This window comes from Cynocephalus volans, chromosome 3, assembly GCF_027409185.1.
Source record: "Cynocephalus volans isolate mCynVol1 chromosome 3, mCynVol1.pri, whole genome shotgun sequence".
In the NCBI taxonomy this organism is placed as follows: Eukaryota; Metazoa; Chordata; class Mammalia; order Dermoptera; family Cynocephalidae; genus Cynocephalus; species Cynocephalus volans.
Window position 1 is genome coordinate 5721299 of NC_084462.1, and position 14412 is coordinate 5735710.

The following is a 14412-nucleotide window of genomic DNA, read 5'->3' on the forward strand; positions in this document are numbered from 1 at the left end:
TCACAGTGCCTGACTCACAGCAAGTATCTAAAAGGTGTTTGCTAAATTAATTCATAAGGACAAGACTTCCTGATTAAATACTTATTATTCTAGCTAAAATTGGCAAAATTCATCCCAAGTTCATGTTATAATTCAAAGGAATGAAGCCAGAGTAAGTAATTTCCTTTATGAAATTCTGATAGTGTCCGTAAAATCAGATATAAAGGTGAGGACATATATTATGGATATAATGCATACTCACAAATATTTATGCTGCCCTCATCCTCCTTTCATTTTGATATTTTAATTCTCTCAATGTTTTTTGTTCAAATCTCTGTTTATCACCTAATCATTTTTTTGTTCTCATTTTTTAGTTTACTCTTTAAAAAAATTTTTAAATTGAATCGTAATTAATTATACCATCTAGGTTTGTGTAAGTACACTCTATGATGTTTGCTTAGTGATGAAATAGCCTAACATATTTCTCAGAACGTTTTCCCTGTCCTTAAGCAACATATTTGTATCTAAAAAGGGGTCTTAATATCAAAAGCGTAAAAACAAGTCAAACAACTCAATAGCAAAGAAAAAAATATGCGATGAGACATCACCTCACATCTGTTAGCATGGCTATTATCAAAAGACAAATGATAGGGCTGGCCGGTTAGCTCAGTTGGTTAGAGTGCAGCCTTATAACACCAAGGTCATGGGTTCAGATACCAATACCAGCCAGCCACCAACCCCCTCCAACTCCCCCCAAAGAAAGATGATAATAAGTGTGAGGATGTAGAGAAGTGGCATGGTCCATGCCATGGCAGGTTCCTAAAGGAATCAGCTTGGGCTGCCCTCTCCGATTTGGCAAGGCCGCCGGAGGGAGAGCTGTTGGCAAGGCCACAGCTATGAGCACTTGCTACAACCGTAAGGGCTACTGCCTCGGCTTCGTGGTACTGCTTTTGCTTTCTTTTCAATATTTTGGTTAGCGTGGCAGTTCTCTAAATTCCCAAAAGATTATAAAAATAACACAAATGATTTTGCAGTCATTGAACTAAACATTCCCACAGAGGATCCGAATAAATTGGACAATTTAAAATTATCCCCTTATGATAAATTGACCACACCAACATATGTTCCAAAAGCACCACTCATGACTACATATGAGCTGCAGCCTACACATGCGAAGTTATTTCAAAAGGGAAATTTCCATCCTCTCCCGACCATCTGGATAAATGGATATATGGGATACAAAATGGGGAAAGGAAAAATTTGGTATCCCCCTAGGGGATGTCCAAAATATGATGTAAGCTGGCAAACATCATTCACTGGAGATTATATTAATGGCAAGAGAATGGTTGATATTAATGGGAAATTATATGATTGGGATAAATTAAGCATATGGGAATGAAACCGTAGAATTCTCTTTACTTGGTGGTCTCCAGTTTTAAATAAATCATTAAGAATCAGGTGTTGGGATAAAAATATATGCTGTAAAATTATTAAACCTGCAAAATTAGATCTTAGAAAAATAAGAGAGTGCAACTGGTTTTGTGAGGGATGGTGCTGTGCACAATGACACTCTGACATTTAGATCAAGATTACAGGGCCACAGCCAATGCATAACCTTAAAATGTGCACGATAATGCTGCTCAAATATCCACTGTTCTTTTTCCATATGAGCAGTATGTTCATTTCATCAGAACATAAAATCATTAGACCCCCATTAGAATTTAAATGTTAACATTTTTCCTTTTAGCAAAGTAGTATTTACATTTAAGCAAAATAGCTGCCACCCTGTTAACAGGGTGGATATTAACCACAGCTTGCTAACAGATAAAGGTCACAAGATAACTTCAAGACAATGAAGGGATGGTTTCGATCTGATAACCTGATTCCAGGAAAAAGAAGCACAAGTTGATCACCTGAGACATGCTGACAAAAGGAAAGGACTGGCTGACTTCTACAAAAGTTTCCTCCCTGCTTTTTGGACTATTGATTTAAGCTTACTGATACAATAAAAATAGTACCCAAAACCCCCCTGCAGAGAAAAATCTAAATAAAAGGCATTGTCTCATGCTCTACTGGGCTCTAGCTGCAACACATTGACAGCCCGCAGAGAGAGAACGTGCATATTAATGCATTGAGGTCTCCATCTGTGTTTGTTATTTTTGCCAACTCTCTCCATCCCTTTTCGGGTATGCACCCCTTGCTGAAGCTGGACTTCAGCAGAGAAGATGGATAGAATCCTTCTTTATCACTTTTGGTGGGAATGTAAAATGGTGCAAAGACAAAGAAAAACAGTAGGGAGGATCCTCAGAAAATTAAAATAGATACATCATATGAACAAGCAATAGCATTCTGGGTATTAATCCAAAAGTACTGATATCAAAATTATGGAAAAACACTTGCACTCCTACATTCACTGCATTATTCAACATGTCAGTATGTGGAGACAACCTAAATATACATCAATGGATGAACGGGTAAGGGAAATATGACATACATATACAATAAAATATTATTCAGTCTTACAAAGTTAGAGGGCTGGCTGGTTAGCTCAGCTGGTTAGAGCACAGTGTTGATAACACCAAGGTCAAAGGTTTGGATCCCCATACTGGCCAGCTGTCCCCTCACCTCTTTGCTGTCAAAAAGGTAGAAACTCCTGCCATATGTAGCAACATGAATAAACCTTGAAGAATATGCTAAGTGATATAAGCCAGTCACAGTAGGACAAATACTATATACCACTTTTATAAAATATCAAAAAGAGTTACACTCATAGAAACAGAGGGGAAAATGGTGTTTGTCAGAGGATGAGGGGATGAAGAAATGGGGAACTATTCTCAATGGGTATAAAATTTCAGTTATGCAAGATGACTAACTTCTAGATATCTGCTGTACAACTATGTGCCTACAATGAACAATACTGAATTGCACATATAAAAATGTGCTGAAGGTAGAGCTTATGTTAAGTGTTTATACTTCAATAAAAAAGAAATTCACTCAAATAAAGTAATGTCCAGGCACAGATGATGACACCAGACAATTCTATCAAACTTGTAAAAAAGAAAAAAAAAGTAACAACAATTTTATACAATTTCTTCTAGAAAGTAGAGGAGGAAGGAATACTTTTGGACTCAAATTATGAGATCAGTATTATCATGACACCATAGCTTAAAAAAGTGATTTAAAAGAAAAAAGATAACTAAAAACTAAATTCCATAAGTAAGGTGAAATTCATAATATTAACAGGCTAAAGAAGAAAAATCACAAAATCCTAACAATTGACGAAGAAAAAGACATTTGACAAAATTCAACACAGAATTACAATATAAACTTTCAGAAAAGTAGAAATAGAGGGAAAATTCCACAACTCAATTAAAAAAAAGGGGGGGGGGCAAGTAAACTGAATAGACATTTCTCAAAGACATACAAATGACCTACAAGTATAAGAAAAAATGCTCAACATCCTAATCAGGAAAATGCAAAAGAAAACCACAATGAGATATCCTCACACTCCAGTTAGACTCGCTATTATCAAAAAGAGAGATAATGACAAATGATGGTGAGGTTGTGGAGAAAGGGGAATTCTTAAGTGTCAGTGGAAATGTAAACTCGTACAGCCATTCTGGAAAACTATATGGAGGTTCTTCATAAAACTCAAAATACAATTGCCATATAGTCCAGTAATTTTACTGGGTATATGAGTATATCCAAAGAAAAGAAAATCAGTATATCAAAGAGATATTTGCACTCCCATATTTATTGCAGCACTCTAATCACAATAGTTAAGATATGCAGTCATTTTCTTTATCTAAGAAAATGTAGGAGGGTACTTCACGAAGTTCCTGGAAAAATGAAATTAAAAGTTAATACAAATCTGTCCATAAACTTTTTGAAGACCCCTCATACACAATGAAATACTATTCAGCCACGAAAAAGAATAGAATCCTGTCATTCACAGCAACATGGATGAGCTTGGAGAACATTATGTTAAGTGAAGTAAGCCAGTAACAAAAAGAGAAATACCACGTCTTCTCACTAGTGGAAGTTAAGAAAGTTGATCACACAGAAGCAGAAAGTAGAATGGTGATTACCAGAGGCTGGAAAGGGTAGGGGGAAGACAGTATAATGAGAGGTTGGTTAACAGATACAAAATTGCAGCTGGATAGGAGAAATAATCTAGTGCTCTATAGCACTGTAGAGTGACCATAATGAACAATAATTTATTGGACACTTTCAATTAGCTAGATGAGAAGACTTTGTTCCCAACACAAAGAAATGATAAATGTTTGAAGTAATGGAAAAAAGAAAATCCGTGGTTGTCAGGATTTCAGGAAAGGGATGAAGAGAGAAATGAACAGGTGAAGTATAGTCAAGGGTTCAGATCCCTGTACTGGCCGGCTAGAGTAAAATAAAAAATAAAAATAAAAATAAGTGAAGCACAAAAGATTTTTAGGATAGTGCACTTCTGCAATATTGTAATGTTGAATACATGACATTATGCATTTAGCAAAACCCACAGAACTGTGCAACACAGAGAAAATCCTAATGTAAAATTTAAATATATCAATATTGGTTCACAATTGTAACAAATATACCACACTAATGTAACACATTAATACTAGGAGAAATTCTGTGTGTATGTGTGTGTGTGTGTGTGTGGTGGGGGGTGTGTTATGAGAACTATCTGTACTTTCTGCTCAATTTCTCTGTAAACCTAAAACTCCTATAAAAATAAAGTCTATTACTTAGAGAGGAAGAGAGACATACCAACCAAATGCAGTGTTGTAGATATCGGTATCAACATGTATTTATAAGATTCTGGGATTAAGTAGGAAAATATCCTTATGTTTTTTAAAGATACATATCAAAGTATTTAGGGGTGAAATGTTGAACAGAAAAAAAAGCATATATGGAAAAATATTGTTATTAAATGCGGATTATACAGGTGTGTTTAATATACTTGTCTGTTTTTCTAGATGTTTGAAACTGAAAAAATTAAGAAAATTAAAAATAAAATGATAAACAGGACTTCAACCAATTAAAACTTTTGATCTGTAAAAGTCCCCAACAGAGGATAAATGGGCAGTTATGAAGAGACCCTACACTGAAGCAATTACACATAGCAAATGGGCAAAAGTTAAAAGATGTTAAGATCACTATCCGTTAACAGTCAACCTCAGCATTTTATGCTTTCCCAATGTGAACCTGTCTGCTTGTCTAAAGAGTTAATGTTATCAATGAGGTTTCATATCAAGAAGAAAAAAGAACAGGTGCTTCAGCAATTTCAACCTTCACGTATATCATGTGATATTTTTCTACTCAAGTTAAAAGACTTTTCTCTTTTTGGGCCAACCCTGTGGCTCACTCGGGAGAGTGCGGCGCTGGGAGCGCCGAGGCCGCGGGTTCGGATCCTACATAGGTATGTCTGGTGCGCTCACTGGCTGAGCACGGTGCAGATGACACCAAGCTGAGGGTTACAATTCCCTTACCAGTCACAAAAAAAACAAACAACTTTTCTCTTTTTAAATACTGATAGAAAAAAATAAACTGACAGAATTGTTCTAAGAAGAGACTTTGAAGATGTAACAACTCTGTAAATGTACTAAAAAATCATTGAGTTGCACACTGAATATAAAACAATCTCATGTTTAACAAATTGTATCTCAATAAATATATTTTAAAAATTCTAATGTCACCCCTACACTCACTACAACTCTATTTCACTTTATTTAATGCACATAATTCCATACCTTCCAGATTCAACTTTACTTATGTATTTTGTTCAATCTATTTCAATAATTGACAGTAATATTAATATTTGTCTCTACTCAAAAATGGTTTATTACCTTCTCATGTTTCAGATTCTATACCTTAGCTTCCCACAATATTGTACAATTACTTTGGTGATTGTTATTTTACTCTTGCTCCTAGCTTAGGGAGCTTTCTCCATCACAGTAGTGAATCACTCTTCAGCCAGTAAATCCAACTTCCTTTTGGATCATTTTCTTTCTAGGATTACCAGTTTGTCTAAAGTTCATTTAATTATTAATTCATAGGTAGTATTTATTGGCCTATGAAATAAAAGTATAGACAGTAGAAACTTACCATGGCCACAAGTATATACGAAGTAGAACAATTTAAAAATTAAGAGATAATGGGTCGGCCCATGGCTCATTTGGGAGAGTGCAGTGCTGATAACACCAAGGCCACAGGTTTGGATCCCTATATAGGGATGGCCAGTTCGCTCACTGTGAGAGCGTGGTGCTGGCAATACCAAGTCAATGGTTAAGATCCCCTTACCAGTCATCTTTTAAAAATAAAATAAAATAAAAATTAAAAATTAAGAGATACTACTAACAAATTAAGTACAAATGTTAAATAGTTGAAGGATAGAAATAACTAACCCTGTTAGTCAGCACAATGGTTAACACTTGTCTTTGCAGCCAGAAAATATGGATTCAGTCTTGAATCAGGCACTGACAGGAATGTAACTGAATGAATCTTTTAACCTGTTTTTGCCCTAGGTTTCTTCATTTCCTCTGTGAAATGAGAATATCATCAATACTTATTTCAGAGACCTGAAAACTCAATTGTTTATTATACATAAAGCACTACTAACAGTGATTCTTACTCTAAGTGTGACTGATATAAAGAAAATTCTATTTATTAGAAATTTCTAGATGGTAACAAATCAAAAAGAGATTTATGGGTGTCAGTTTCCATCTTAAAGTAGCACAAACATCACTTCCCTGCAAAATTCTCTGGTTCTGAACAGGAATCCTAGTGATGAGAAGTGGTAGAGTGACTTTAAGAAATGAGGAAATGGAGATTATCTCATTACAAAGTACAGTTGGAATCGTGGGGACTCTCTTATCGACCATATTAATTTACTTCACTAGGTGCTGGTTAACATCCACGAAGTTGTTTTTCAAGCACCTATATTTAGTCAACTCCCACATTACAACATTCAGTTCACCATCTTGTATCATTTCAGTTCTTTTATTAAGGTCTTAAAGAAATATTCCTTTTTCATAATTACAGGGCAACTAGTTTGTATCTGCCATTGACTTATGTGTACTTTCATGACACAAAATTTTATCTCCAAACACCACCTTCATTTATGTATCCCCTATTTGTATTTTTCACTGCAATAACACCTGGAAGAAATCTACATTCAATATATAAACTGGAATAATGTATGGAAGGAAAAAAATGGTAAGAAAAATTCATTTACAAAGCAAAAAAAAAAAAAGTTTTCTGCAGTTGTAAGTGATCCATTAATATATTAATGCCATCATCTGAAATTGATATTTTTATAGCCTTTGAAAATATTTCTAAAAGTAGTATTGTTTAATCATACTTATTATCTAATAACCTTTACCACACATTAATTTTCATTGAACTACTATAAAATACACCAGGCTATTTATCTAAAGAGTATTTCAAAAACATATTCAACCATCATATTGTGGAATGGGACCTATGTGGGTAACAGGAATAGGAATGTCATTTTTCAGGCTATTAGCATGAAAAAAATTGTGATATTTCCCATCCAAGAAGTCAGGAACATCAAGAGCAAACACCACTCCCTCTCTCTGCTGGCCCATCTAGACAAGTTGATAATAAAGCCTGAGTGCTCCTTTCTTTGCCTGCAGCTAGAAGTTCAAAACAGTTCTGGGTATCCTCACTCCAGCCCCACTCAGTGACCATGATAACACAAGCCAAACATTTATCCCAGCTCTCTCAAGGCATTTTTGCACCAGTTTAGGAAGTCTAATCTGCTTTTACCAGAGCACCTCATTACGTAAGAGAACTTCCACATAGCACTTCAGTGTATGGCATCATCCTTAACAAACCAGCCTTTGGGTGGTGTTCAATCCAGGCCCAGTGGAGTGGTCACAAGAACAAATCACCAAAAATGTTATGGGGGTGAATACATGAAGCTGCTAGTTTACGTACAGAACATGAAAGATCATGACTCATTCATACCTATGACATGATTAAATCTTATTAACACGAGATCTAGGATACATTCTGAATAAAACGGTATGAAATGAATGTAATGCCAGCAGTTTAATGGGCTTCTGACCAAAAACATGCTATTGTGGTTTTTTTGATTAAACTCTCCTCTCTGATAACACTTCTCTCTTCAATTTCGAGAATAAGAGTATTTTTTCATCTATCTTGTTATACAATAGATACTGCCATTCAATGGAGAAAGCAACCACCAATTCCTGTACATTATTTCTACCACATAACCAGTCCCTGGTAACATATTACTCTCCTTCAATAAAAATCCTAGTCTCCTAAGGTCTTGGATTCCTGTATTCCATGGTTGGTTAGTAAAGCATTCCTTTCCTACATCCCACAGTGTCCCTCTGTGTGGAGAGGGTGTCCTGAATGCAATAAGCATGATAACTGACATCATACTTTTACATTTTTCCCAGCCACTTCCAAGTGCTAATTGGGACAATATTTAATTTCAATAGACGGTATCTTTGTTCTACAGGAACATGGAAAGGAATGATCCTCACCTAATGAAGCAGACCCCTTCCTCCTATTGATTCTTTCCCATAGAACACTGTGAAAGGCCTGTATGGAAGTCATAATATCAATAGATTTCAAACTTTATTTTGAGCATCAGAACAGAAGCCTTTCTAAAAGACCTCAAATGATGGAATACTTTATAACCTGAAGATAAATAGCCAATTCAAGATATCTTGTACCTTTAATATATGTCATATGTTTTAACGTATTTTGACTTGTAATCATTCTGCACTGTGTAACATCAAAGGTTAAACTTGGAGAATTAGAGACTTATTTATCCCTCATATACATTTGCTGATGTGGAGTATACAGCAAGAATTGTTTAAATAATTTCCCATATCACTATATATTCAAGAGTTCTTCTCAGTATAAATTCCTTGGTAATCCTGAGGAAATATCTTGACTAATGAACTTTCCAGATTCACTATATTTGTCTAGTGTTTGTCTAGCATAAACCTCACAACAAAATCACAAATGTTTGACAAAAAAAGACATTATACGTTACATGTGTGAGGTTGCTCTCCAGGATAAATCCTCTGAAATTGAAGTTTAATGCTTTGATAAAAGCCTTAGCATGCACCTTACCTTTGTATGCTTTCATCAAAGATGTATTTTTTCATGCTCAGTGAGTTTTGAGGTCTGGAACAGTCTCTGCCACATAAATTACAGTTATACAATATCTCTTTGGTATAGATCCTCTGATGTTGACTGATGCTTAAACTCATTATGAAAGGTTTGCCACCCTCTTTGCTTTTTATAAGGTTTTTCTCAAGTATGAATTCTCCAATGTTGTGTCTGGTGTGAATTATGTCATTAAGACCTTGCTACATTCATTAAATTCCTGTGTGGATTATCTGATGTGTCATGAGGAGTGAACATACACTAAAAGATTTGCCATTCTCATTACATTTGTCAGGTTTCCCTCCATCATAAATTCTTTGGAGAATCCTGTCAGACTTTTGCCTTAAGACCCTGACACATCCAATCTATTGGTGAGGTTGCTCTCCACTATGGATTAACTGATGGTTATTACTTCTTGAACAAAAACGGAAGGCTTTGCCACTTTCATTAAACCTATGAAGTTTCTTTACAGAATGAATAGTCCAATATCTGGGAAATTTTAACTGAAGACTTTGCCACATTAATTACATTTGTAAACTTCCTCTCCAGTATGAAACCTCTGATGACGTGCAAGAAACGAATTGTCACTAAAAACCTTGCCATGTTCATTACATTTAAAAGGTTTATCTCCAGTATGGATTACATGATGGTTAATAAGGCTTGAATGCACACTAAAGGCTTTGCCACACTCATTACACTTGTAGCATTTCTCTCTAGTATGAATTCTCCGATGATGTGCAAGAGATGAGTTTAGACTGAAGACCTTACCACATTCATTACATTTATAAGGTTTCTCCCCAGTATGAATTCTCCGATGATATGCAAGGTAAGAATTTTGACTGAAGACTTTGCCACATTCATTACATTTGTAAGGTTTCTCTCCGGTATGAATTCTCCGATGACTTGCAAGATGTGAATGCTGACTGAACAGCTTGCCACATTCACTACATTTGTAAGGTTTCTCTCCGGTATGAATTATCAGATGTTGTGCAAGGTATGAATTACGACTGAACACCTTGCCACATTCATTACATTTGTAAGGTTTCTCTCCAGTATGAATTCTCCAATGATTTGCTAGGGATGACTTGTGACTGAAGACCTTGCCACATTCATTACATTTGTAAGGCTTCTCTCCAGTATGAATTCTCCGATGTTGTGCAAGGTGTGAAATATGATTGAAGACCTTACCACATTCATTACATTTGTAAGGTTTCTCTCCAGTATGAATTATTAGATGTTGTGCAAGGTATGAATTGCGACTAAAGACCTTGCCACATTCACTACATTTGTAAGGTTTCTCTCCAGTATGAATAGTCTGATGTTGTCCAAGGTGTGAAATTTGATGGAATACCTTTCCACACTCATTACATTTGTAAGGTTTCTCTCCAGTATGAATTCTTCGATGTTGTGCAAGGTGTGATATTTGATTGAACATCTTGCCACATTCATTACATTTGTAAGGTTTCTCTCCAGTGTGAATTCTCTGATGTTGCGCAAGGTGTGAAATATGATTGAACACTTTGCCACATTCATTACATTTGTAAGGTTTCTCTCCAGTATGAATTCTCTGATGACTTGCAAGGTTTGATTTTTTACCGAAAACCTTGTTACATATATCACATTTAAACTGTTTCTCTCTGGTATGAGTTATTTGATGTAGTGTGAGGTGTGAGCCTTGATTAAAGGTCTTTTCACACTCATTATAATTGTAATGTTTTGTCCTCATGTATGGTGTCTGTTCTTGTGTGAATAAAAAAGAATCCAAAAAATCATTTTCAATTTTATGAGAAATGTGGGTTTGGACATGAGAAGGATTTCTTTGGGGTGGTGAAACTAAAGAACCATTGTTGATTGACTTCTCAATGTAATTACATTCATAAATATTCCCTTTAGATCGAAATAGCTGTAGTTCGGGCAAATGTGACTGAAAGCTTAATCCAAGCTGATTTTTAATAGGCTCATTTTCTGAATCCCTTCTACCATGCTGATATCTTCCACCAGTGAGATTTTCCTTATGGGTTATATACACTCCTTTGTAATGTCTTTCATCATCTCTCCTTAACTGATATTCACAGTCATGTGTATTTTTCCAGATTTCTCTGAAGCAAAAATCTTCAATGTCATGGCTTTCTTGTCTTTCCAACATAAGTGTTTGGAATAGTTCTCTTGTATTACTGTTCACTCTCATTGGTAATTCGTTGGTCACACATTTAGGAGTGATATCTGCAAGATAAACAGAATGAGAGATGGTAAATAAATGTTTACTACTGAAATACAGAATTTTTTTTTTTTTGGGAAATCAAAAGAAATAGATCTTTCTAAATAAGGAAAGGTGCATAAAAAGTAATACAAATTAAGTGGAAGGCAGCATAGTTTCATACAATATATAACCAAAAGAATCATAGTGCAGAAACTTACGTTAGCCCTTAAAGAAGAAATATCTTTCCACCATGAAACTAAAGTGCAAACCAATTGGCTGAAAACATATGACTGTGTCATAATTGAAGAAAAATAACATTATATTATATATATTTTTATTTATAATGCAGAAATAAATGCAAAAGCACAGCATGCTACAGGGTAATGATGAACAATACACAGCAAACACAGGTAACGAATAATCTAAATAAACGGCAACTCTGAGTAGCAAAACAATAATAATAAGAAAATGAGGAAAAAGCTAAAAAAACAATGTTATAAAAATACAATATTTTTCTGAATACCTGTTATAAAACTATCTATATCCACACAGACCAGACTTTTTTTTTTTTTTTAAAGATGACCAGTAAGAAGGGGATCTTAACCCTTGACTTGGTGTTGTCAGCACCACGCTCAGCCAGTGAGCGAACCGGCCATCCCTATATGGGATCCGAACCCGGGGCCTTGGTGTTATCAGCACCGCACTCTCCCGAGTGAGCCACGGGCCGGCCCAGCACAGACCAGACTTTTTGTGACATTAATAAGTGTTGGCTATCAGTTACATTGCATAATAAATGCTGAAAAACCATCATCTGTAAATCATAATACAACTTAATAAAACATTGTAGAAACACATGATAAAACCAGCAGGCAAATATTTAGTAACTACATTTATACAAAGTTAAAGTCTGTGGAATTTTGAACAATTCCCTCTCATGAGAAAAGCAAGAACCCCATTTGAAAACCACTACACAATAAAAAAAATGTTGAATATAGGTTAAGATTACAGACTTTTGATATATCAGGTGAGGTAAACACATAGCATTATAAGGAATATGAACTGGAGAACAAAGTCAGATGGCAATTATGATTTAAGGCCTGCAGTTACATAACAGCCAATCAGTAGAGCAATTCTCAATATGCAGGGTCTTCAAAAAGTTCGTGGAAAGATTTGTATCATCTTTTAATTCTATTTTTCCATGAACTTTTTGAAATACTCATATATGCAATTGCCTTTTTATTAATTTGTTCATTTGTGATAAAATATGTAATACAGTTTACACTTGGAAAATGTATTAACTAACAAATTGAAAAATAAAAACTTGATACAAACCATAATGCAGGCTCTGTGGTCTGAGTGTTTTTGTCATCCAAATTCTATATGCTGAGGTCCTATTCCTCAGTAGGATTTTATTATAGGTGGGGACTTTGGGAGATAATTAAGTCATGAAGGTGGGACATTCATGAATAGGACTAGTATGCCTATAAGAAGAGACACCAGAGAGCTTGCTTCCTCTCACTCTTTCCTCCATGTGAAAACACAGCAAGAAGATGTCTGGAAACCAAGAAGAGAGCACTAACCAGGAATCAATTTGGCTAATACATTTAACTTGAATTTTCCAGCCTCTAGATTTGTGAAAAATCAATTTCTCTGGTTTAAACATCCAGTTTATGGTATTTCTTTTTTTTTTTTTTTTTTTTCCTCCTTGGTATGGTGATCCAAACCCTTGCCCTTTGGTATTATAAGCAGTGCTCTAACCACCGCTAACCAGTCAGCCCCAAAGTGGGGTTTTTTTGTTGTTGTTGTTTTTTAGGCTGGCCAGTATGGGTATCCAACCCTTAACTCTGGTGTTGTAACACCACACTCTGAACTGAGCTAACCTGCCAGCCTGAACATAAGATTTACATTTTTCTTTTTTTTTTTCAGTGACTCATCAGTAAGAGGATCCAACCCCTTGACCTTGGTGTTATCAGCACTACACTCTACCAACTGAGCTAACTGGCCAGCCCCAGTCTATGGTATTTCTAACAGCAGGTTGAGGGGACTAACAAGTCAAAATGACCACTTCATCATAAACATGACAAAAGGTTGATAAATCTCACGAAACAAAGAAACATTTGAATCTTTACAATAAAACATGCAATAGTCTTAGCCATCTAACAGCACTAACTTCTTTCAAAAACATTAAGGTAAATCATCATTATTTTAAAAAAAGAGACAGTGAGTCAATGGCATTTATGTATCTAACCCCAATATACAGAAAGTGAGAAGAACAAGATTTGATTCTTGGCCTCCAGGCTTAGAAAACATGTCCTTAAATACAACTGCTTACTCAGGCAGTATACAAAACAATGTTCACAGCAAACAGGAGTATACAAAGAGATATTTCAAGCAAGATACAAGAGGTGAACTGTTTTGCTCCTAGTGTTAGTCATCCTTTATTGTATGTGAGTCATCACCCACAGTATATATTAATCTAGGCAGTGTCCTGAGAAAGTTCACCAGTGGGTGTGCAGATGTCTTTCCTTATACAATGAGAACAGTGTGGGGAGTGAGGAGGTCCTACGGAAATAGAGGTGTTCAGGAGCACAAAAATTAACATGCTATGAAGTAACAGTATAGTCCATCCAGATCAAGGAAACATGAGGAAAGGCCAGGATGGAGGAAGGGGAAGAATGGAAATAACAAAGCAATCAAGAAAGACCATAGGTGCAGAATGATTCACTACATGAGTGGTGTAATACCATGATATATATATTGGTCTCTGTCCACAGTTCCCAGCTCTCCAAGCACAATTCTTATCTTCCTCACTAAAGAAATTCTCTAACTTACACTGTCTAACTATAGGTGATAAGACTCCCATTTCACGAGGGGCCCTGCCCCATGCCCAGGAGGAAGGAATGCTGAATAGACAGGCTAAGAAGAATCTGAACATATGGGCCTTCCTTGGTTTTCCCAGTCAGTGTTTGATCATGCCATTTTTGTCCAATAACATTTCTAGACGGTTGTCCATCCTTGAATTATGCGTATGTAATGAAGCTTCCATAAAAACACAAGAGCACAGGGTC

At 35.6% G+C, this 14412-nt stretch overlaps 2 protein-coding genes across 4 annotated transcripts in view; one reads left to right on the top strand and one right to left on the bottom strand.

Moving 5' to 3' along the window:
• The window catches only part of LOC134372946 (zinc finger protein 208-like), a 563224-nt gene that overhangs the window by 269829 nt on the left and 278983 nt on the right, over nt 1-14412 (top strand).
• LOC134372927 (zinc finger protein 83-like) overlaps nt 1-14412 on the bottom strand; it is a 49174-nt gene that overhangs the window by 11988 nt on the left and 22774 nt on the right. For 2 of the 3 annotated variants that reach the window (XR_010022914.1, XM_063090263.1), the window contains exon 6: nt 9913-11367. Coding sequence is in view for 2 of the 3 variants with exons in the window: in XM_063090263.1 (XP_062946333.1) it covers nt 9913-11367 (1455 nt within the window). In the remaining variant the exon portion in view is untranslated. Of the gene's footprint in view, nt 1-7400; nt 11368-14412 lie in introns of those variants that run through there. The other variant, XM_063090262.1, reaches the window with a different exon arrangement.